This window comes from Thermobia domestica, unplaced genomic scaffold, assembly GCF_964235325.1.
Source record: "Thermobia domestica unplaced genomic scaffold, izTheDome1.hap1.1 HAP1_SCAFFOLD_372, whole genome shotgun sequence".
NCBI classification, from domain to species: Eukaryota; Metazoa; Arthropoda; class Insecta; order Zygentoma; family Lepismatidae; genus Thermobia; species Thermobia domestica.
In genome coordinates, this window is record NW_027656085.1 from 27,036 (window position 1) to 53,480 (window position 26,445).

At 35.4% G+C, this 26,445-nt stretch overlaps 1 protein-coding gene across 1 annotated transcript in view; it reads right to left on the reverse strand.

Moving 5' to 3' along the window:
• Positions 1–4,874: 4,874 nt before the first annotated feature.
• LOC145676807 (NFX1-type zinc finger-containing protein 1-like) overlaps positions 4,875–26,445 on the reverse strand; it is a 141,133-nt gene continuing 119,562 nt past the window's right edge. The window contains exons 6-8 of the mRNA XM_081747583.1: positions 22,690–22,910; positions 10,196–10,470; positions 4,875–5,885 (exon numbers count right to left, since the gene is read on the reverse strand). Of these exons, the coding sequence (XP_081603709.1) occupies positions 5,173–5,885; positions 10,196–10,470; positions 22,690–22,910 (1,209 nt within the window). The 3' untranslated portion in view covers positions 4,875–5,172. The remainder of the gene's footprint in view (positions 5,886–10,195; positions 10,471–22,689; positions 22,911–26,445) is intronic.

A 26,445-nucleotide genomic window follows, 5' to 3' on the forward strand; every position in this document is an offset into this window, starting at 1 on the left:
TCTCTTTATATATATATATATATATATATATATATATATATATATATATATATATATATATATATATATATATATATATATATGTATGTATATTGCTGTTGTTGTTTCCACGAACTGACGACTTTTTGTTGTTTCAAGATATCACGAACTGGCAAATGTACAAAAATATGGTTTAGAGAAAATGCAAGTTCAAAAATGGATCACTTCATTCACTAGCGAATCTATCTAAAAATTTACATAAGTGAAATATATTAATAGAGATTAATGAACGATATCTTAAAATACAGATTGCTTTGAATCTATTCGCCGGTTCGTGAAAATGTTTTTTGGCAAATTCGCCAGTTCATCGCTCGTTTGAATAACACGGCTTTCATAATCGACAAATAGTAAATTTATATTCTTCGCAATTCAAAGGACGCTAGTGACTTAAATTTCGAACAGCTCAATAATAATAATCACTTCAATTCAAGTGTCTACGCTACCACTGTACAGAGTGGTCAAAAAGTCCCGTTACCCCGTATCGCGTGTACACATATTCATAGATGGTCGCATTGTATTAATATAGGATCATGGCAGAGAACAACCAGATCAGAAATCAAATCTCAGACCGCTTTTGTTTCTCTTAACAGTGAATGATTTGCCGATTAGAATTAAACATGCTAAGTTAAGTGTCTTCTATTTGCTGACGACCTCAAAATATATATTAAGGTAGATTCAATTGATGATTGCGAGAAAGTACAACATGACTTAACTAACATTATGGAATGGTGTAATAAAAATAAATTTAAAATGAATGTAAATAAATGTAACTTCCTACGTTTTACACGTAAGAGTAGTTATGTAGACTATACTTATTCGATTGATAGGACAAAATTAAGCTCTCCCAAGTATATCAAAGATCTTGGAATTTTCTTTGATCAAAATTTAACATTTAAGCATCATGTGGAAACAGTAACGAGCGAGGTTTATAGAAACCTTGGTTTTATCATGAGGCTAGGTAAAGAGTTTCGTAATGATTTAACTTTAATGAAATTGTACTTGACTTATGTTCGGTCAAAATTAGAATATGCTACTGTTGTGTGGACACCAAATATGCAAAAGTACCTTGATATGATTGAGAGAATACGGAAAAAAATCCTAAGACTTCTAGCGTACAGGAAAACTGGGCTTTACCCGAAATATGAATCTTACAGAGAGTTACTGGAAAACTATCAACTAACCACTTTATACGAAAGAAGAAGATATAATGATCTAACATTTTTATATAAATTAATACATGATAAGATTGACTCTATTGAGCTGCTTTCGTTGCTTTGTTTCCAAGTCCCATCAACCAGAACGAGGATAGGAAACACATCTACGTTTTATCATAGAAAGGCAAGAACAAATATCCTTCGGAAATCTTCTATATGGAGGATAAGCACTTTCCACAATGAGGTCGAAAAAGACTTCAATATTGATATATTTAGCATGTCGGAAAGTGTGTACAAAAGAACAATTAAACAGGCATGTTTTGGAAACGGCATATAAAGAGCACATATGCTAAAGACAATATGAATGTGTATTTTTAAATTATGTATTTTGTAATGTGTATTTCTTTTAATCTCACTGTTTTGTATTATTATGTATTTCGTTGTCAAAGACAACACAATAATTGGGCCTAGAGCCTGTTATGTTGTGCTTGAACTAAATAAAATAAAAATAAACAACTTTGAGGTAGTGTGACTATTATTTACCATTTATTTCAGAGTGTCTGTGTGTACACTATCGTTTTCATAAGGTATGATTCTTCTTCATGTACGATGTGAAATTCTCCTCAATATTGCTGGCGTGATGGCAGTAAATCCACATCGCACAGCATCTTTAAGTTCGTCAACTGTCGAAAAAATAAAAAAAGCTTTTTCACGTCAGCTATCCTGAGAGAGGTTTTTGTTCATTTACACCACGCAAATACCGGAATGGTACCTCACATATAGATCCCAGGAAGCTTCGTTCCTTTCCCAATCATTCCTTCCTTCCCTTTCCCTGGATAGTGTGCTTGCAGAAGGACGTCATTCCTCCATACGTGACGGGCCAACATGGGCGGGCATAGATGCTGAAAGCCCAGAAATCTAATTCCCAGCCTAACTTAAAACATCGTAAGCTAGTGACGATTTCATTAGGATACCCTTTTGCTAATCCTTGGTGCCAGACATAACCTTGTCCGTCCTTACTAGAAAGTTCATAGATTGCGAAATTGTAGCTTAATTGCTTTCGTTTATAATACCATGCTTGGTACAGTGTAACTGTATTACCTTTCCATATAAAGCAAGTAGCGACGATCTTTGGATCATCTGAAGCACGTTGCTTTTCAAAACTTTTAAGTTCTCTTACTCTAGCCTTTTGTTGAACGTATCTGTGAAACTTATCTGTTAGTAGCTGAATTTCATTTACGTCTCCTTTGCGAATTGTTTCTCACACAGTGCATAAGCACTTTCTCGGTGCACTAAATTTCAGTTTCATAGACGCAAACACTGACCTGTACAAAGAATACGGTGTAAGATTATTAGGAAACTCTTATTTCGTAGCTCGTACATCTTAGCAATTGTTAGTGTATTTGACAAGTATTGGATTTACTTCCATGAGATGAAAAATTAATGCACTTAACAACACACTGCATTTCTTCACTGAAATACTGATAAGAAACAAATGACGAAATATAATACTAGAACCATTTCCATTTTGTAACAATTGTTGGTGTACAAAGTGCAACATATACATTTAGTTACAAGTAAGAAAATAAAGTAAAAAGGAGGAAAGGTTACATTCGCCAGTTCGAGAAATTGTGATTCTCATTTTCTCAATATTCGCGAATGTAATATTGCCAATATCTCACAAAATGAGCGGACTTCGGGTCTAAGTTTTCGTTCATTAATAGTACACATGTATCTAACAGCTTACGTAATATAAACTAAAAGAGTGCAGTTTTTTTTTTTTTTTTCATATTCGCCAGTTCGTGATATCTTGGAAGAACTAAATTCGCCAGTTCGTGAAAACAGCGTCGATATTTATGTATGTACTTATCCAGTTTGACTTTTTAGCGGGCCAGGATCTCTAAAATATTATGGTACACAAATCCAAGCTACGAAGATTAATAGTTAGCACACAAATACTTATAAAAAGTACATAACACAATTACATATTTTATGTTGTGTAAGATAAGAGATGCATTCAACAAGAAGTATACCATTGTAAGAGAGAAATGAGAAAATGCACTAAACTGAATTTTAGTTCGTTAAAAAAAAAAAAAAAAAAAAAAAAAGTCATCTGTTTCATATCTATTTTTAAGACCATTTAAATATTCTCTACAACGTTCTGTTTCAGAGACGGCAAATGGTAATCTAGGGCGGCACCGCTGGCTCTAGTTCTTTCCTGGCTATATATATATATATATATATATATATATATATATATATATATATATATATATATATATATATATATATATATGCATAATTGGTGTATGTGTTACAAAATCATATGTGAACATTCACACGGTATTAAAACTTTCAGTTGTTAAGGAATTTCATTGTTCAAAAGGCTGCTATCATATGCTGATAAAACTTACATGCAGTCTGTGAAAAAGTATATTCTCTGAAAGTAAAAGAGAATAATCAATATAGGTACATTTATATTGAAGTTATCCTTGCAATGAAATGCACACAATGAAACTGGTTAATTACGATATTGACACTATCAAAGCTTGAGGCATTTCATTGTCTAACTCCGAAGACTTATAATCGAATCCTAATGAATTTTATATAAACCCACCACGAAAGCATACTCTTTCAAACAAGTAGTACATCAATAAAATTAATGCACCTGTGTCGAAGTTATGCGTGATCATACACACAATTATAGTATTGACACTGTCAGTTGTTGAGGAATTTCATGGTTTAGTTTCAAAGACTTTCATTACATCCTCATGCAATATATGTAAAACCATTGGAAAGGTATATTCTTTCAAACAAAAAAGAATCGTATACGTGAACATAACCACAACAATACTGTATGCTGACATAAGCACGGGGTGTGTTCAAAAAGTATCGAAACATTTTTTTCCCCGCGGGAGACTTTCCTCAATGTAGATGTAGAGCGGACACTCACATGCCGTTGTTAATTTTTTCCCGCCCACAGAAAGCGTCAGTCGCTGGCAGTCGGCCAACGAGTGAAGATGTGTAGTGAGCTGTCGTCGGATTTCAGTTCTTTTGTAAAATGACAGAAAAACTTGGGCAGCGATATTGTATCAAATTTTGCTAAAATCTTGGCAATACCCAAGCGAAAACCATTCAATCGGATCGATACATTCAAATTTGAACGAGAATTTGGGCATGAGGAGAGTGTCCGCGAGATTGCATTTATGGTTTCATCGCCAAACAACATTCATGTGTGTCGTCAGACTCCCTACTCACCTGATATGGCTCCGTGTGACTTTTGGTTACTTCCCAAGCTAAAAATGCTACTAAAAAGGAACCAATTTAAGTCAAGAGAATAGATCATTGGGAATGCGAGGACACGGTTGCTAACAATTCCAAAAACTGCGTTCCAGAAGTGTTTCTAACAATAGCGGGAGCGCTGTGAGAAATATGTGCATTACCAAGGAGACTACTTTGAAGAGAATTAGTGTTTCGGATTTCCAAATCAAGAAATGTATTTTTGCCAACCAAAAGTTCGATACTTTTCGAACACAGCTTGTATCTGCATATGGTTGCTTTTCTTTTGATAATTATTTAATTATAAATATTTTCAAATATTTCATCCATAAGAACCTTCCTACGAATTAAGACTATTCGATTAATGAAAATTGCATCGAAATGTGACTAACTGTTGTCGATATAATCGCAAGCATTCTTACATACACACATACATAAGTATATATAAGTCAAACTGATAACCTCCTTCTTTATGTCAGTTAAAAATAATTTGTATTTTTGTTTAATATTGTTCGCAAGTTACCAAACATTATAAACACTATAAACACAACATTAGAACAAGCTTCCGTTTCCTATTCCGTTCATAAATAAGAAGTTGTGGAATGACCACAAAAGAAAGGAATATAATATAGAACACTTGAACAATATAATAATCTGTCATTACAATTGAATAAACTCAATCCTTTGGTAAATCTAAATGTTACTGGTTTCTGTCCATGCCTGGCCAAGCAGATTGGGTGCTTCCATCCATTTCAGGAGCAAAACGGTTGGTATCCAAAAGACTATGCCGTTCTCCACCTATTTCTGCGTTACATTCATTACATCGACTAGTTTGCATAGCACCTCCACAATCACCTATGTAATAATAGTGTCCATTTTTACACTTGAACCAGCGACCTGTACCTTCACGGCTTGTCATTGCCTGAACTACCAGGCGCTTTTCCTCTTCTGTTATAGCAGGAGCTTCAACTATTTTGGCAAGTTCATTTAATGATTTGTGTATGTTTGAATCATCTTCGTATCTTTGTCTATTAAAAAGTGCGGATGCGCATTTCTGAAACAATTCCTCTATCTGAGGGATCTTTAACACGAAGTTATCGTGGCTTCTAATAATTAAACACTGACTTATTCTTTTCAAACGAAGAAATTCTAGACGATAATCTTCAAATTCCTGTTCATTTAAATATAATCTTAGTGTAGACAAAGTAATATTAACTTCAGAATAGAACAATTTCTCTATCCCTTTAGACATTTTCCAACAAGAATTAGTGATCAACGTAGAGATTTCCACAAGGATAGTACAAAAGACTTGAAGACGATGCATGCTATTTACGGAAAGTAAAGGCCTGGTTTCCACATTACCACTAAGTTCATCTTGAAGCTTAGCTGCCATCTCAAGCAGTAGCGGGGTTCCTAAAAAAAATATTTAATGTAATAATTTTAGAAACATTATGAAATGGGATTATTTATGTGTAATACAGTGTGAATCACAGTAAACGGGACGATTTTCAAATGTATAATTCAAAGAGGGGAGAGATCTGGTACATATGTAGATAGAGATAAATTAAACTCGTTCCTCCATGACATTTTCAGCTCGGATGGCACTCCATACAATTTCAGTTGCAATCATGGTTCCATGGATATTAAAGCATCGTTTGTTCGCATATGACAATTCGTGAAACGCGACGAGGTTACATTGTAATGAATACGGAACCACCTGGACGTAATGTACGGAACCACCTAAAAGATTTATATATATAAGTTTCATCCTTACATGACTATAGGATACTATCTCATCCTATTGTTCTTTTAGATCTAAGTTTTCCTTATTGCATCTAAATATTCAGTTCTTTGTTGGTTGGAGTTTAGTGGCAGCTGAGGCCATATAAGGCTTGGACTCAAGAGTTTAAGGTGGAATCCAAACTACTGTAATGTCTTCCAATTTGAAGGATCCCCACCAGAAATCGAAATAGAGCTCCTGTACACCGAAAGCGCGCGCAATATCCACTAGACTAGCAGGAAGGATTGCGTCAATTCTTTGTATTGGGAAAAACTACAAGGGTATAATTAGTTTCGTTCCTGTCTGATTCTACCGTCTGTAATTCTTATAAATGCAGATTTACATTTAATTGGAAATTTTTCGACTATTTCATCTCCATTTAACCTTTTAATGCCATAGTAAGACTTGAGACTGAGATATTCTCATATAACTAATAAATGAGCGCATTCTTGTTAAATATCGTTACTGATTCTTATTTTATTGATGTGTCTATAGTGAACAACATATCAACATTATTTTATATATGAGTTAAACCTTAAAAGAGTTTCCATTTCTAAAATTATGTTCCACTATATTCATTGTTTTTCTGTGATATTCAATTACTTTTTAAGGAAATAGTTTTCTTAAAAAGTAATGTAGCCTACTTTTCACATGAATTAAGCGGAATGTTTTAGTTAATATTTAATTAATTGTACTATTACTCCTGTTACTCTTATTAATCTTACTGATTCCTGTAAGAGATCAGATGTTTTCAAAAATTTTTGCGTTCTATATTCCGAAAACTTTTTGAAAATAATACTCGTACTTTTGCACTTTCAACGAGTTATAGAATCTGGATGTGTATCTTTTATTAACTACTGGTAATAGTAATTCATCAACAAATATCAACACATAGAACTTGTATTTCCTACTAAATGTAATACCCAACCAAAACTACTATTTAAATTTCTTCCAAAAGTGAAATACATAAATTTATATGACAAGACAGACAAGAAACTTCTCGGGAAGTAACACGGCAAAGAAGTCTCTTAATGATTAATTCGAAACTTTAAAAAAAAAAAAAAAAAAAAAAAAGATGAGACGAGCAAATCTTCTTTATCGTTTCGTAGGCAATATTTTTGATTCTGTCCCAACGACAAGAAGCTGGAGAACATAGAAAGAGTGAGCGAGATGTCATTAAAAGAAATCCAACACGTTCTCTTTTGCCACATATTGTTGAATTGAGACTGGATTCAATGCAGAAAGATGATAGAAAATTAACCTTACGACATATCTGTCTGCTATTTGCTTGTTTCTGGTATTGCCGCCATGCCTCATATTTATTATGTCCATGAAGTTAACAAACCACCTATGGCAGGCCAGAACTTCGACTTCACACATCGTTAGTGCTTCGTTAGTATTCGTTAGTGCCGCAAACCACATCGTTAGTGCTACGAAAATAACGTCTCAATTTTAATAGATACTATTGGTCTGCTAACTTCATGCCAGCAGGCCAACATATCAAAATCACACCATAAGTGAAATTGCCGGTTCGAGCAGCGTTAGTGCTCGTTAGTGCTATAAACATTAACGTTAGTGCTTCTATGTATACAGTTTTTAGGATAACAAAATGAGTCCGTTTTATGAAGCTGGCATGAACTTGGCAGGCCAGAATTTCGACTTCACACATCGTTAGTGCCTCGTTAGTACTACAAACGCAAAGTGCCGCAAACCCCATCGTTAGTGCTACAAAAATAAAGTCTAAATTTTTAACAGTCACTAATGGCCTGCTAACGTCATGCCAATGAACTTGGCAGGATACCTATGGCAGACCAGAATTTCGACTTCACACATCGTTAGTGCTCGTTAGTGCCACAAATTAAATCGTTAGTGCTACGAAAATAACGTCTCAATTTTAATAGTTACTATTGGCCTGCTAACTTCATGCCAATGAACTTGGCAGGCCATCTATGGCAGACCAGAATTTCGACTTCACACATCGTTAGTGCTTCGTTAGTGCTCGTTAGTGCAACAAATCCTATCCTTAGTTCTACGAAAATAACGTCTCAATTTTAATAGTTACTATTGGCCTGCTAACTTCATGCGAATGAACTTGACAGGCCACCTATGGCAGACCAGAATTTCGACTTCACACATCGCTAGTGCTCGTTAGGGCCGGAAACCCTATCGTTAGTGCTACGAAAATAACGTCTCAATTTTAATAGTTACTATTGGCTTGCTAACTTGGCCTGCTAACTTCATGCCAGCAGGCCAACATATCGAAATCACACCATAAATGAGATTGCCGGTTCGGCAGCGTTAATGCTCGTTACTGCTATAAACATTAATGTTACTGTTTATATATATACACACACAGATTTTCGAGTAACAATATGGGCCCGTTTCATGAAGCTGGCAAGCCACCTATGGCAGATCACGATTTCAACCTCACATATCGTTTGTGTTTCGTTCATGCTCGTTAGTGCTATATATCTCTTCGATAGTGCTCCAAAGACAACGGATATATATAATATTAAAAAAAAAAAAACATTTTCCTCACCTAACTTCATGTCAACACGTCGCACAGAACTTACCTCAGAGCACAATCTCGATTGCATCCATCGTTATTACATTGTTAGTGGTCGTTAGTGGCGTATGCCCCATCGTTACTACTCTATAGATATTACGTACAATTTTGAAGAAACTATTATTAGCCTGCTAACTTGCGGCAGCACGCCAGGGACGAAGTCTACGACAGATGTCACCCGTCATTAGTGCTTCGTTAGTACTTGTTACTGCCGATTATTATATCGTTATTGCTCCATAGATAATGACTACGTCAAAAAAACATTAATGGCTGCAACATAATGGCAGCAGACAACGGACGAAATGTACGACAGACCACAATTTCGATTACATCCGTCATTAGTGCGTCGTTAGTGCCCCATATCCCACCGTCAGTCCTTCACAGAAAACGAATATATTTTTAAGGAAAGACATTATTTGCATGTTAATTTCATGCCAGCAGATCAAGACCAAATCTACGCAGACCACAATTTTCATTACACCGTTATTAGTGATTCATTAGTGTTAGATAGTGCTGCTTATCCCATCGTTAGTGTTCCACAGGTAAGGTCTAAATTTCTACAAACTTCATTTTCCTCTTATAATTTCACGCCAAAAGGCCACCTAGTTAATGATCTGTAGTTAGAGGTCTGCGTGTATATAAAAACTCGCATCCGCGGACGGATAACAAATATAATATATTTTGTTATCTCATCTGCGGATCTGAATTTCAGGGAATCTTAAGTAGATGTATTTTCCGTTAACTCCATATTTCTGTTTGCTTGAATTTTATTTAGGGTAGTTGACTACAATGAGAAGAGATAGTATTGAATATGTAGCAGAATTTTATTAGTATTATATGGTAAGACTCAAGAAACTATAAAGGAGATATTAAAATTGTTACAATAGGAACAATTTTTTATATTCTAAATAATATCTCCATTATTTTTCGTGAATCTTATAATATCAATTAAATTCAAGCTACGTAGTCAATACTCTATCTTCCTATAAGTCAATCGCAGATTTTAATTAGGTATATTGATTCAGAAACACAATTCAGTCACTTTGCGAGTTGTAAAATATAACATACATAAGGCAATATTAAAATTAAATATTCAGAGCCAATTAGACGTATTTCATATATGATAAGTTAACGTATTTTTATCTTGCTTGTAGTTGATGGTCATTTTGTCCTACCATCACTAGTCTTTAACTGCAGCACTTCCATCATACTATGTGAGTCTGCACTCAACATGCTGAGTATCACTTTAGTTATACATTAACATCCTTAAATTGTTACTCTTTCTTACGTAAACTTAACGCAAAAGGTAATTTTTAATGTCTATACAAGGGGACAATTTCAAAGAAAATACAAGATATAGAAAATATCAAACATTACCTTCGTTTTTTTGTATGGTTTCCAACATTTGACCTATTTCTTTCTTCTTCTTTAGAATATCAGCTTCACCTCCAAAAATTTTTCTTTTCACTTTATGATAATCAGCGTAAAATGTTTTAATTAAATTGCCATATCGAAAGTTTCTTCTGATAGCTGTCTTACATCTGGGGCAAGTCTTCAACTTCACCTCCTGGTCTGATTCTGTTGTTTGTTTTAACCACTTTTCAAGTCCCTGTGATTCTATGGTGTGCCCACAATCTTCAAGATAAATAAATCTAGAATATAAATACAATGCAGTTTATACTAAAATATATTTCGATCTTAAACTGGTAATGTTTTAAAATACTTCTGCAATAAAAATGATACACTTAAATCATAACTATCGAAGTAAGTGGAAATGTTGGAAAAGTCTTCGCACAGGAGTGTTTCAACTACGTAAGATTAGGAATATCCTCAACCACTAAGTCACCCATTAATTACTTGTAAAATACATGTTAACTATGTATGAATTATTGTAATTAGTAACAACTCATAGGGAATGTAAACTGACGTATTACTTTTGGATTTAGGAGTTTAGGATTTAGATTTCTGGGCTCTCGGCATATGTGGCCATTTAATCCGTCACGTATGAGGGATGACGTCCCTCGGCGAGCACTCTATTCGGGGAAAGGGAAGGAAGGAAGCGGCCTGGGACTTATATATTAGGCACCACCCCGGCATTTCCTGGTGTGAATGCGGAAGATCCAGGAAAACCTCATGCAGGATGGCTGGTCTGAAAAAGCCTTTTACACTATTTCGACCGAGTGGCGTGTTACTTTTGGTCAGTGTTCTTTGGCAGTAATTTCTCTTTTCTATATGTATGTTAAGCCCTGCGGAGCATATCGTAATTTTGGACATTCTAGGAACCTTCTCTTTTGTGATCACAACAAGTTTTAACTTTGGGTACATGTTTTTACACGCTGAATAATCCTTATTTTAGCCAGTACTCATGTCACCATGGCATCGTTGTAAAACTGGCATCGAATTTTTAAACAATGTATATGCCAGCAAGGAATTTTAAATCGCGCGGTGAAATACGGCCAGGTCGTAGAATAAATAAATACACATGGTGTAACATACTATAGCTGGCTTTAACCGACAATATCATACAGAACCTGCTTTAATACTTTCTATTGGATCTGTCATTATGGTGTTACTTAAAACATAAAAATTGAAAAACACTCGAAAAAACAATCCACGCATTTTATATGAACTAAATTATTAGAATACACCACAGAGATGAGGCCTGTTTAACGAAAATTTCGAGAAACGCGGTCTCTTTGTTAGTGAAAGATCATTGAAGTCCCGCCCGTACTGTGTAATCAATACTTGTTCCGACTGTAATTGATATCTACTAGGACTCAAGAAGGAAGGAATAGGAAGGTATAACATATTTATTCACATAGCTCTTCTTCTCCTCATCACAGTTACACTTAAACTAATAACTTAACTTCCTCTCCTATCGCGCAGCGATCTGCATTATGGGGGTTAGCCACCCAGGTCACTAACTCTTGAAAGGCCACTGCTTGTTTAGAGCTTTTCCTGGTCACTCATTGGTTTGGAAACAAAAAGTTATTCACCCATACAGATTACTAGCACCTGATGAAATCGATTAAATAGTTATAACTTAGTAACTTTAATTGCGAACTTACATTAATTCACCTTGTCGACGAAGTGAAAGCTGATTAATGGATATGATAATTAGGAGGTACAATCTAGTAATTTGATAAATAGTGTTTTTAACTTGGAACAAACAAAATTATTGCACACTGATATTTCTCATCATAGTTTCTATGCTACAAAATAGGTACCTTATTTTCACCACAGTTTTTTTGATCCTTTAAATATAAAGAGAACGAAGAAAGCAATTTCAAAAGGGGAGTTAAATACCATGAGAATAATTTTGGTTTCTTCCTCTTGACACACGTTTGTTCACAAAAATAGATGAAATAAGGTAATTTCAAATCTGTGGGCATCACGGGTATTCTTTTCGTTTTGACACAAATTCGCACGGAATTCGAAAACGCCCATTTCTACAGCGGACAAAAAAGTCCATATTAAAAATAATAGTGAATATGAAAATGAAATTCGTATCTACTGAAATAAATGCATACCCGCTTTCTATCCCAGCATGAAGTAATAAGTAACCCTTAGCGATACTTTCACATGTTATTTTCTTGTGTGGCTCTGTGGTTAAGCTTTCTTAAATGTGATTGGAAACAGTGGCAGACATCGTATTGTCAGGCGAAGAGCATCAGCCTTTGATAGTAATGTGAGTATTCTTTTTAGTTGCATCGTAACTTTGTTACTTGTTCTAAACATTCTCAGAATAAGGTCTTTGTGTATCTTATTTAATAGGTTCGTTTCATAGCTTATTTAAAAGTCTCGTAATAGCTCTTCGCTATTTCTCTTAAGACGAAATTGATTGTGAAGCAATAAAAATTAATTCGAATGTTTATAAATTGGAACACATTAAAGTTGTAAAACATTACAAAAGTTTCAAAATATATAAATTGGTGCATTGGCCCACCATGAAGCCTACATAGATTACTATTGTTGTCATGCCCTTCGTTTGCCATCATTTCCGTTGCCTTAATTAGAGATATAGATCAATCGTCGATAATTACTTTATTTTAAATGTGCACTGAATGACTGTGTATTTGAAAAGAACTGTAGGGTCACGTAAACACACTGTTGGGAAAGGTCTTGTATGGGTAGGGTCCCTCTGATGACACTATGTATTAGGTTTTCAGTGTACTTGGGACTTGGATAGGACTGGCTGGCAGATAGTTAGACATTGTTGGCGGGAAGTAGGGTGGTCGAAAAAATCGAAAGTTTGAGGATCCCTTTGCGGTAGTGCGGTAAAGGTTGTGCATGTGAGTATTACCCCTGCAAAATTTCAGAAAGTTAGGTTAATATCTTCTGTTCTGGCCAGGTATATGAAGTCTCGTAAATTTAGTAAAAACTAAAATGTAAATTTTCAATAAAATCGTAGACACTTTCGCAATAGTGCGGAAAAGTTATGCCTAAGTATAGGTATCACCTGTGCGAAATTTCAAAACCCTAGGATCATATCTTATGTTCTGGCACGGGGTGAAAAATTTTGAAAATTCGTTGAAAAATTCACATTTATCTTCTTTTATTTTTTAATACTATACGTTTATCACAGCATCTTTCATGATAGTAACGAAATGTTGCATTTACATGAATTTAATTACTACAAAAAGTTTCAGAACCGTGGGATAACATTTTCTCTTCTGGCAGTTGTCCTGAACTTACATATTTTTTCTTACTAGTACATAAACCATATTCTTTCAATTACAATAACTCATTTGTTTCAAGTAAAGCAGCAACATTTTATAACTACACAGTTATTAGGCTTCAAATGTTTCATTCATACAAATACCGTAAGACGTGGTTACTTTGCACAAGATTTAAGCAATTTTAGAGAAAATCGCATGTAACTTACAAACGTAATGATTTAGAACACTGTATTTTAAACATATAATAACTATATATATATATATATATATATATATATATATATATATATATATATATATATATATATATATATATATATATATACATAAGGAAGACATTAGTGCAAATTCATTAGGAAACATTCAGTATGACCATAGTTATTGAAACATAAACTTAGGTGCAAAGTAACCCCATAGCTGAGGTTACTTTGCACAACATACAAAAAAGTATGTTCAACATACGAACATAAAGTTTCTGTGGAATGTTTTCCCTTCAGTATTTATACATTTCACTTTCTACACAAAACTGCATGCAGTCTACAAATATTGATATTAGAATGAGGGTACCGGTATCAGTACTTAGTTTGAATTATCGATATTCGTTAAGAAAATTATGTATTTTCTGGTATCAGCACAGGAACCGCATTCTAATAGTTTAGCATATGTCCCACAAAAATGTCAACTCAGGAACAGAAAAAAAAATTCTGAACTGATTTGCCTTGATTATTCCTTATGTCCAAGAATATCATCCCACCCGTAATCAGTGAAAGATTTAGGGGGTTTAGAAATTTTGAAGCTAAAGCCCACCCACCCAAATTGCAAGATTTATTTTTTTTAATCTAATGTTAGTCATTCCTATGCGTATACGCTGCAAGCCTCCCCCCCCCCAAAGTCTAGTCATTTCTTTAAAAAAAAAAATACGAAGTGTTTGTGAGTGAAGCCTCTCTCAAACTACTACTCTGGATCCGTCACTGTTCATAATTTATTTTCCAACAAGAAATTCATTCCGGCATCTTCCTAAATAGGAAATTTACCTAAATTTAAAATGCAGGAGGTTCCAGTAATAATAATTTCCTATCTAAGCGGTATTTTGGACCGGTGCAAAGTAACCCCGAATAGAGACTAAAACCGCCTTCTCCCAGTTTTACTTTTTTATGACTTTAAAACGTTTCACATTTCAGGTTCAACTATTACATCAAAGTCCCATTATACACAGTAGTATTCTACGAAACTGATTTAACTTTGACGGAAAATCTTGTACGTGATATCTTTCGAATTTTGGCGGCCTTTACAGTGACTGCTTTCCATACCTCTACAACAATGAACCCTCCCGGTAATTAGAACTGATGTTAACCGTCAACATTATAGCCAAAATACAGTTAGATGTTCTATCTTACGGTGGCAGTTGAAACTTCCTCTTTACTGTTCATGGTTTTGCCGACTGAGGGCTGTCAAACTCTTTTCATATTTGTGCAAAGTAACCCCGTCTTACGGTTCCATGATAGATTAAAATGTTAATGTGTATGTTTTAACAAAACAGAAAAAAAACGAATACCTTATAAAACTTATGGACTTTCAATTTCAAGTTTCTGAAAATTTTTCGCCAAGGTTTCACAATTCACATTTTATACTGACCCTTGAACCTGAATGATGACATACTTTTTCTGGATTTCAAGGTAGTCCGAATGAAGTCGTCACGGTTTTCATGACCGAAAACTTTCATGGAGGCCTCTGTAACTAGTTGTACAGTTCTTTCCACAGCTTGGGTGTAGCATAAGAAGTCAGCAAATGACCATTCAGTTGGAACCTCTTCTTGCAGCATAGTTTGCAGACCCTCGGATATATTATACAAGACTGGTAGTGGGTCACTTCGGTTGTCTGCCAGTTGATCATGTCAATGTAATCCTTAGCTTCAAAATTTATTTTAGGAACGTTTTGGGACCGCGGTGGCTCAGTGGTAGATCGTTCATCTCCGGTGCTTGAGGTTCCTGGTTTGATCCCAGCTCGCGCCGTGTGGACTTTGTGGTGGACAAACACCGTGCTCGTGGGTTTCCTCGGGGTTCTCCCGTTTCCTTCCACCATTTCATTCATTCCTCATCATCACCGTCTCCTTTAGCCTAACCGGCATAACCGTCGGACGTAAAACTGGAAGATTTCATTTCATTTTTAGGAATGTTTAATCTGCGGACACCATCAGCTTCAGATGTTGCTTCAATTTCTTTGGCTCTCGCTTTTATAACTCTTCGAACTGCAAATGTTCGAATATGTCCTCTTTTGTCGGTTAGCATCGCAATCAGAGGGTCGTACTAAGTTAACCCGCCACTTTCAGTCCTAGGCTTCCATAGGATTACTGAATTGTAAAGTAAAGTAGATTTGCATTGATTGACAATCCCCATTGTTGTCCTTATCTTTACAGACAAGTGAATGACGAACAATATTTCCGAACTCTATATTATGAAGCTATAAACCTAAGAAATGTAACGGAGGTCACGTGTCCCGATACACAAAATAGGATATTCTGCACCTTATTAAAATTAAACATTAAATTGAAAGTATATTTTTTTTTGATGTTACACTTTACTAAACATATAGAAATATAAACTTATGTACCATTTAATCTCCGCAAGCAATTTATGTGGATATCACAGACCTCCAAAGTCATGTCTCGATATTTCTGTGTTACGGAGGTCATACCATCAAGCAATGTCATTACTCACCGCACGAAACCTGTTCAGAACTGGCAATACTTTCTAGTGAAGGAAGATGGCGCGTGTGATTAGTGACTGCAGCTGAATCGAGCAGATAAGCAATCAATTACGCAGGTAAGTGCAAAATATATTTAAAATTTCAGGCATGACTTTTGAAAACGTAACAACGGTCGCCTGATTCAAAGAATAAGTTGATTCCTGTATGTAAAATAAACTGCTATTTTTTAAATCACGTTCACAATGCTAACATTACTGAAGAGGCCAGCACGATTAAGCTCACGTGCGAACGATAGCTGAAGCTATAGCCCGAAAATGAAACGGCGGTCACTATAACAGCGGTCACGAATTGGCTATTTTCTGCGTGACCGACGATACAAAAAATGACCGCTGTTACATGCGTGACCGCCGATACTTCATGTTTCAATTAGAAGATTCTAATGATCAAGCTATATAAAACTACAGAATTATGGATTGCAAAGAGTAAAGAAAAGTCTCTTAGAAATATTTGAGATACGAGATGGATTAGAGGCTTGTGTTTATCTCTCAGCATGTTTTAGAATCTTATTGATTGTTTTACTTTCTTTTAAATACAAATAAGTATAGGAAACCATTCGGCCTTTTGTGGAGTGAAATACAGACAGAAGCGGAGATCACTGAAAACTGATTTAGGTCCTTCTAAGAATAGCACTTTTAATATTTTATTGTGAGTGCATGTAACATTAATTGAAAGTATAATTTATTAACGCATCAGAGTTCGTAGTATTGTACTATTACAGAATGGTATGAAGATTTTCCATAATTTTCCTAAACAAAGAATTAAGACGCTGCGTTCAGTTTGATATTTTATTTTATTTTGTCCTACAGTGTATGGTAGGAAAAAGGGCCTGCTTCTAGTTCGCTGAAATTATTCTGCAAAACACTGATTACGCTACGAGATTTTGTAGATCTTTTCAGACGATGATAAGTATTTTTAAACGAAAACGTTTTATAAGTTAAAATTTGAAACCACTGTTTTTTACAGGTATTTGTTTCTTTTTACTTCCTATATAGCGATGGATGTTCAGACTCCAACATCTTCAAAATCAGAATCCACCCTACGGAGGTATTTACACGATCGAAATGAAAATCTTCTTTCACAGAAGAAAGTCAGGCAAAGAAGGAAGCTTAGTGGTTCGGCACTTGAAGAAAAAACAAGGAAGAATCGAGAGAGGCAACGTAGAAGACATTCAAAAATGACAGAAGATGAACTTGAAAAGAAAAGAGAGTACGACAGAAGAGCTAATCATTGGACAATGGGTAATTGTGAAGCTCGATGGAATATTGTACCCTGGGACTATTACTAAATTGGACAGCTGTAATGTGATACATTGTAATGTAATGCAGTATTCAGGACCCGGACAGTTCAGTTGGCCTAAGAAAAAGGATACACCTCCTTATCGCTTAAATGATGTGAAGGCTATAATAGATCCCCCAGTGAAAGTCATGACACCAAAGAAGCGAATATTTCATTATGCATTTCCTAAATGTGTTCTGCTTTGTAATTCTTCCAAGTTAGACTAAAGGACGAAGTTGCCATGTTAGCTGTGAAAGTGTTCAGAACAAAGTTTTTTGTATTCTATTTAAACTTATTTTATTTTATTTAAGAAACAAGTAGCCTTTCATTTTAATCTCTTAATGCATCACTAACTTTGGAGAGCAATATTTTGAAGACAAACTAGTTTGTAGTACTTCACTATTGTAACTAATGAGAAAAATATATGCAGAAAATTTTTAACATATACAGTTCAACATTTTATTAGGTAGTAAAATACTTCTTGTGAACAGACCTACTCACCTGATAAAGTTACGATAATCATGGATATGTATCAATGCCACCGTCGAAGTAACAGGGATCACAGAAAAGTAACAGGATGTCACAAGCATATTAACAGCGCTCCATGGTAACAGGATGTCACAGGCATTGTAACAGCGGTCACGTTGTAACGGGAGGTCACACAAGAAATATAATTAATATAAATTGGGCTTTTACATTTCTAATAATGTTCTACTGTTTTAGTTAATTGGTTTGCAAAGCTTTACTGTAAAAAAATGCAATCGGTCCACTAGCAACGATATTAACTGCAGTAAGTAATCTAATTCACTATTAAATTTCTCTTTTTTCTAAAAAAAACAATGGATTTTTACATTTTATTGACAATCTACATCAAATTTTTATATAAATTTGAATTAAATGCTCAAAAGAAATCACAAAAATATTGACAAAAATGGATCATAATTATAATCCATTTTTTGATTGGAAATTAATTCGATCATGAAAGTGTGACCTCAGTTACAATTTTCAAAACAAGCACACAAAGACTGAAAGATGGAACCCAAATAAGTCACGTTTATAATACCAGACAACAAAATGAAAGAAGACAATATTTTACAAAACTAACATTAGTACAGGAAGGCCCAAGCCATATGGGAGTACAAATTTACAATAAGCTGCCCAGAGAAATAAAAAATGAAGAAAATATAAATGTTTTTAAAAAGAAACTCAAGAGATTCCTGGTGGATAAAGTATATTACAGCGTAGCAGATTATCTTTGCAATAATGTGTATTATATAGTGTAACATATTTCTTTTCCTAAGTGTATTTGAAACAAGAAAGAGGACTGTCTGAACCCTCCAAATACCAAATGTACCTTGGTTTCAAATGGAGTAAATACATACAATACAATACAATATACCCAGCGACGTACGAGATGTTTCATGGAATCATATAGTGCACTTGTTTCTTTGAATCATAAGCTAATACAAGGCAAAATTTCAGTCTTGTACAATAACTTTAATTTTTCACGATTTTCAGTAATGAAAGTGGCGGGTTAACTTAGTACGACCCAAGAATGTTTTCTGGAGATGCGACGAAAGCATTTCGCGAAATCACATTGCCGATAACGTTGAGGCGAGTTTTGTCAAACTATCTAGAGGTCACAATGAATTGGTGAACGTGTCGAGCTCCATCCTTAATTGAATGTTGGACTTTGATACGGAATCAGAATGGAACACACACTCTCATAATGAAATCCACTATGGTGTTTAGGCTGTACGGAAGTTTCGTTGTGGAAACATACAGCCGTAAGATCCTGTTCGCTGTTGTCAACCTGTTGTTGCGACACGTTGAGTCGTTCTGGATCGCGTTTGGCTAAATCTGCTGGACAGATTTCTGAGGAAATGGCAAGAACAATATCCATCAGATATTTTTGATCCTTACTACGAATGGATGGATTAATTTAAGGCAAGGCACAATTAATTGGCTCATATGTTACTAATGGAAGCTGTTCATATCGGTCCAAAGACTTTCCAATGCTGCCAGAGTAAAGACGAAGGGCCAGAAGTGGGGCCATCAAGGAACTGGAACAAGTGGCGTAGGGGGCAATTAAAATGAAGGAGGCAAAGAGCCCATTGAACAGGTTTGCCTAATTTCAATCCAAGGTGGCGCAGTACTCCATTATGTACTCCTGTGTTCACTAGTGTTCCATCACAACCACGTGCAATCACGCTGTTGAGCCCTCCAAGCACCTCTGCTGTAATATAGTTGATAATATTTTCAGAAATGTCCAGACTGGATCTAGAGGTAGGTGTAACGTGTCCAACGTAGATAGAAAGAGATTCCTTCACAAGAGAATAATGTTCTTCTATGAATGTTCTCTGATGTACTTCTCGCCAAGCTTTCCGCTTGACAATGTGTTATCAAGTCGACCATCAAAGCAAAGACCTAAATTTGGACCACATGCATTTTCCAAACACTCACTTCTAAGTTTTTTCACAGTTTAAGATTTTCCCGTTGATAGTTTGATATTGTCAGCCACTAACGTTGTATCCGATGTGCTGATTAGGCCTACGTCGTGCAAAACACCTGTGACTATTGCAGCAATGGCTTGAAGCGATACCCTAAACCTTTGACTTAATATGGCGGTATTTGTAAGCTTCATTCGAATTTGGAGCGACGCTGTTCGGGGCAAAGATCGTGTACTTGCATCGACATTATCCTCCATTTTGCTTGCGTTTTCTTCCTCTGAGGCTGTTGAATTTGTTGTTGTGAACTGCATATCGTGCTGCGATAGCGATGAGCCACGAAACGAGCCGAATGAGGCATTATTTTCAGAATTACAAGGAAGACAATTTGACTTTCTGTTGAGACGGTTTTGAATTTTCCTCGTTTCTTGCACATCGACCGGGTCGATTCACATAACTCGCTTTGTTCTTTGATCAGACAGAAATGCCTGTTCCTACTGGACTTTTTATAGTTGTTAAATATATGTAAACGCAACTTTTCGTTATTACCATGAAAGATCCTGTGGTAAATATATAGTATTAAAAAAATTTTAAACAAGATAAATGTGAATTTTTAAACGAATTTTCAAAATTTTGCACCTCCTGCCAGAACATAAGATATGATTCTTGGGTTTTGAAATTTCGCACAGATAAAACCTACATGTAGGTACAACTTTTCCGTGCTACTCCGATAGGGCCTACGATTCTATTGAAAATTTAAAAAAATAGATTTTTCCTATTTTTTACCAAATTTTCGAAACTTCGGAGACCTTGCCAGAACAGAAGATATTATCCTAAGGTTCTGAAATTTTGCATGGATAATACTTACATGCAGACACAACTTTTCCGCACTACCGCAAAGAGGTCCTCAAACTTCCGATTTTTTCGACCTCTCCTAGCAGGGAGTCTTGTATTGGTAGGGACCCTCTGGAAACACTACGTATTAGGATTTCAATATACTTTGGGCTAGTAATGTAACAGTAAGCATCATTAGGAGATTGACTTAAGCTTACTGTTAGATTTATGTATAATACGTGTACATTACTTGTGCAATTTGATAAGCTATGGTAAAATGTGTATTTTTTGCATGGGTAATACTTACATGCATCAGCACATCAAGATATTAGAATGCAAAGTTTGACTTCCGACGTTATCCATCGAGATTTATGTACGTGTGTGTAGTTACGTCTTTAGTCTATTTATCTTGACTATACTTGTTTGTCGCTTTTCATTTTGTTTCGTCTTTTCAGATATGGCCACCCAATCAGGAAGATTAGAAATACCACATCGGGCATTGTTTGGAGCTTGGTGTAGCGAATCGGAGAGTGTCAATAGAAATACTGGTGTATATAGACATGTGGAGCAACAACTAGGTCTACAAATAAACATAGAGATCAGTGGGAAAGAGCTACCATCCAGTATTAATTCACGGTGCAGTAATCATAAAATCAGCAATCTTGCCCATTAGAATGTTGTCCGAAGAAGCTCAGGAAGCTAGAAATAAAGACCTGCGTAATTACAGGGAGCATCATACCAGAAAGTATTCTCTAGAGAAGACTAGGAAGATTTGTTGCATTTACTGCTTATTTCCTCAGATCCCGTCATCAGTTCACATAGAAGACTGCCACGATCAGACAGAGGGTCCCCCTTACCAAGTACCACATTAAAATTAATACAGACATTTGATGCTTCTGATGATGATGGTGATAATGATAATAATAATAATGATGATTATGATCTCGAAGGCAATAAATGTGATGACTGAGATCTGCATTATTGTCATTATGCTTCATATAATATTATTTCCTGCTGCAAAATATGTACACTAACTTACATTTGCATTTATCCTATTAGTTAGTATGTCTTCACACATCATAATCACGTATTTTTCTCATATACGACGAAATAATCTTCCACAATGTTGTAAAAGGTACCGTCAATGCATGTCACACAATAAAATTAGTTGTCACAATCAGTATAATAAACATAGTGCTAGCAGTCATACATTAACTCACAGACTTTTGTCCAGTTAGATTTACGTTTGGAACCACTGTGAGACAATCGGACTTCGTTGACACATGGTTATTTGTACTACTAGGGGGTAGAAGACTTCTAGAGAGGGTGTGCATTTGGATTTCAAAGTGTTTAGACATAGGATAGGACTTGGTAAGTTTCTTGTTGGGGAATAGTTGGCACAGGCTCTTTTGGTTTTGTAAGGGCGGAGACTTTTTGAAGAGATTATTTGGATTTCGTACTGTTTAGACATAGGATAGATGATCAAATCTGGTTGGTGTATTGTGGGGAATCGTTGGAAGGGGTTTATATGAACTTGTATGGGCAGGAACCCTTTGAGAAGAATGTGTATTGGGATTTTAAGGTGTTAGAGTCTAGGAAGGAGATGGTTGGTTGATGGTTGGCATACTCTTGGGATATGGTTGGCAGGAGTCTTGTAGGGGCAGCGGTCATCTGGAGAGGCTGTACATTTTGATTTCAAGATGTTAGGCCTGAGGATAGAAATTACTTGGCAAATTGTCGGATGTTGTTGGAGAATTATTGCCAAAGCTTTATTTGGTTTTCTGAGGAGGGCGTGTATTCGGCAACCAACCAACAAGAATTAGTTCATTATGCATTCTTAAGTATGGAGTATTTTGAAACGAAATTTTACCTTGACTTCTCGTATTCTGATCCAAGTACAAATTCCTCCATTAGTTCATATGAATTGCAAATCCTGCATAACGGAGGGCATGGTTCACCGCAGAATCCTACGCATTGGTGTCCACACTTTGGTAGTATCCTTTTGCAAGGCTCATTACATGGTGGTCTGTCACACAACTCGAAACATAACTTTGTACATTTGTAATGTTCACAACTCCATTCACAAGTCTCCTGCAAAACAATACAAACACACATATTATAAATGTGTTCCGAAATGCTAAGACAGGCACTAGATATTAGGGTGGAGCGAAAAAATTAAATTTCCGAGTATCGAATTCTAATAGGGCTCAGAAATTGCGTATTCGCATGCTAATTAACGAAAAATAACGAAAAAATCACACTTTGGATCTTCAATTCGCGCAAACGGCCTAAAGTTTAAAAAAAAAAAAGACTCAAAAACACCAAATTTACCTTTATATGCGAAAAAAATCAAATTTTTGAGTATTGAATTCTAAAAGGGCTCAAAAGTTGGGTATTTGCGTGCTAATCAATGGAAAAATAACGAAAATAATAACGCTTTGGGTCATCAGTTCGCGCAAAGGACCTATATCTTTTAATGACAAAAAAAACCAAAATTTACCTTTACGCAAGGAATATACAGATTACTTTTTTCATTTCCTTAGCGTCTAAGTACTTTATTTTAGTTGTGGGAGGGCATGCTTATTAATAATTCGCTAATGTGAGTAATTTTGTGCATTTTATTTTCATAATGATTTTGCATCTCTTCGTCCATTTGTCAACGTTTTCTTCTTTTTTCATGAAATGGCCCACAACTCATCATGAGCAGTGTTTCTTCCAGACATGTTTTTTGGGGAACTTTGAGAGTGCCTCCCGGAGGAGAGCAAAATAATACGTTTATAATATAAAATAAATAGAATTGTACCAGCAATGTCCCCCCCCCCCCGGAACATTTTTTCTGAAAGAACGACTCATCACGAGGAAGTGGCTGCAATTCGAGTTCCACTCACATCCTACTCAACTCTCCTACAATTAGGGTGTGCTAAATTATGTTGATTTAGTCAAGGATGTTGTCTTAAGTTCAGATTTTTTAACCAAATTTTGGCATTGTGAGTCTTGAGAGCAAAGTTGCTCTAATGTAGCCATCTCTGTTTTCTTGTCCACACACTTTTCCTGCAGACTCCGTAACAAGTTTGACACCTTTCGACTTCCTGAGTATGGCATAAAAAATTAAAAAATCAAACTCATGAACAGATTTGTCATGCATAAGTGATAAGTTTCTGATGTCAAGCTTTTGAGCACTGAAGAGGGTGACAGCTTACATTTTCTCCAATATTATCAGCTTACTGTAGTTCGTGACATTAAAATTTATTGAAGTTGTCATAAAAGTTCTAACAGAGCAATTCAGACAAGGCAGTGTGCTACAGATGTGGCTATAAGAGATCCTAGACATCTCAGTTACTTCCGATGGCTGAGATGTGCAAACCGAGTCTTACGGTTGTATAGTCCGCAGCAAAAAACCTGCAACATGAGCATATAAGATTATTGTGAAACTACGCCTAACAGCGGAGAGAATCAACATAGCGTCTAAGTGGCACGAATCACGCCAGGAGAAACCTCGGCGTTCTTCCCTGCACACTTATTTTGGAGAAAAAGACTTCGCCGTTTTACAATAGACTTACATGCTCATGTTGCAGGTTTTTTGCTGCGGACTGTACGTTTCTCAAACAAATCCTACAAACGAACTCAAAGTGCTTGTAAACTACATTATAAAGACTTGTCCCTATCTGGTTCAACATAAAGAGATATCAGTCAGTGAAATATGGATCTAAACATATTTTGAAGGTAGTTCAAACAATAGATATTTGCCAAACAATTAAAAGAATTATCGATCCTGTGATTTAAGAAACGCGTTTTTCTGTCATCCAAAGAACATATTGTTAGGTATAACAGTGTATGAGAGACAACACGTACTAGAGTTGGGTTACGGGAGAGTGCGAGAGGCAAGAAATCACGATCCGAAGTTGAAATCTGTTAGAACTTTTGTAGCAATTTCAATAAATTTTGATGCCACGGACTACAGTGAGCTGATAGATTGGAGAAAATGTACGCAGTCGCCTCCTCCAGTGCTCGAAAGCTTGACAACAGAAATTTATCACATATGCATGACAAATCTGCTCATGAGTTTGACATCTTAAATGTTCCGTGGTATGCTCAGGAAGTTGAAAGATGTGTCAAACTTGTCACAAAGTCTGCAAGAAAGGCGTATGGACAAGAAAACAGAGATGGCTACATTAGAGCAAATTTGCTCTCAAGACTCACAATGCCAAAATTTGATTAAAAATCTGAATTTAAGACAACGTACTTGACTAAATCAACATAATTTAGCACACCCTAATTAGTAGGAGAGTTTAGCAGGATGTGTGTGTAGATTGCAGCCACCTCCTCGTAGGAAGTTCTGGGCCATTTCATGAAGAAAAAAAGAAAAAGAAAGAAAGAAAAAAAGAAAATGTTGCCAAATGGACGAAGAGCTGCAAAATCATTATGAAAATAAAATGTATAAATTCACTCACATTAACGAATTAACAAACATGCTCTCACACAACTAAAATAAAGTACTTAAACGCCATAGAAATAAAAAAAAGTAATCTGTATATTCCTTGCGTAAAGGTAAATGTTCGTGTTTTTTTTTTTTTTTTTTTTTTTTTTGTAACATTCTAAAACTTATAGGCCGTTTGCGCGAACTGGAGATCCTAGGTGTGATTATTTTCGTTATTTTTCCATTGATTGCACGCAAATACGCAACTTTTGAGCTCTTTCAGAATTCGATACTCAAAAATTTGATTTTTTCGCATAAAGGTAAATTTTGGTGTTTTCTGTCTTTTTTTTTAATTTTAGGCCATTTGCGCGAACTGAAGATCCGAAATGTGATTATTTTCATTTTTCCATTGATTAGCATGCAAATACGAAACTTTTGAGCCCTATTAGAATTCGATACTCGAAAATTTGATTTTTTTCGCTCCACCCTACTAGATATGAACCGCAAATTAACGTGGTTAGTACGGTAAAAAGCCATTTGAACAGTCAATCTCAAGCTAGAATTTCGAAGAAAAACACTTTTAAAAGCTATGGAAAGTACAGTTTACTAACAAACCAACAGATGGGTGGCAGGCTAACGTTAATAGCAAGAACAACGGACTTCTCTCACAAACACGATTTTCAGTGGAATAAATGCCTCTAGATCTTCATACTGACATTAGGGTTTCTAGGAATAGTTAACTACTTTTAACTGCTTAGGTGATTTATGACGAAAACTCATAGACTAGAAATATGTTAGAATTAATATGTTACAGCAGTCAAGCCTGGATTATACATAATGCAACTATTGACAAAATTATTTTGTACATAGTTATATCTTTCTTAAGCAAGTTAGCATCTTTTGTTTGAATAATTGTACTCTTGCACACGGTTGGCGCACTTGCACTAGATTTTTGAAGAATGTTCAATTCTCTGAAGTGCACATCGAGACATAATAATTTGCTTACTCACAAGCCATAGTTCTTAATATATTTATATAAAATACTATATTACTATAGTAGAAAAATATAATTTACTGTACCTAGGTAGTTAATAAGGATATATGCGTAAATAATTATTGTTTTATATTATGTAGTATGCGCACACATGTTTAAAGTGTGTGTTTATTCGCGTTCGCGCTTGTGTGTAGGTCTTTTGTCCTCCTTGCAAT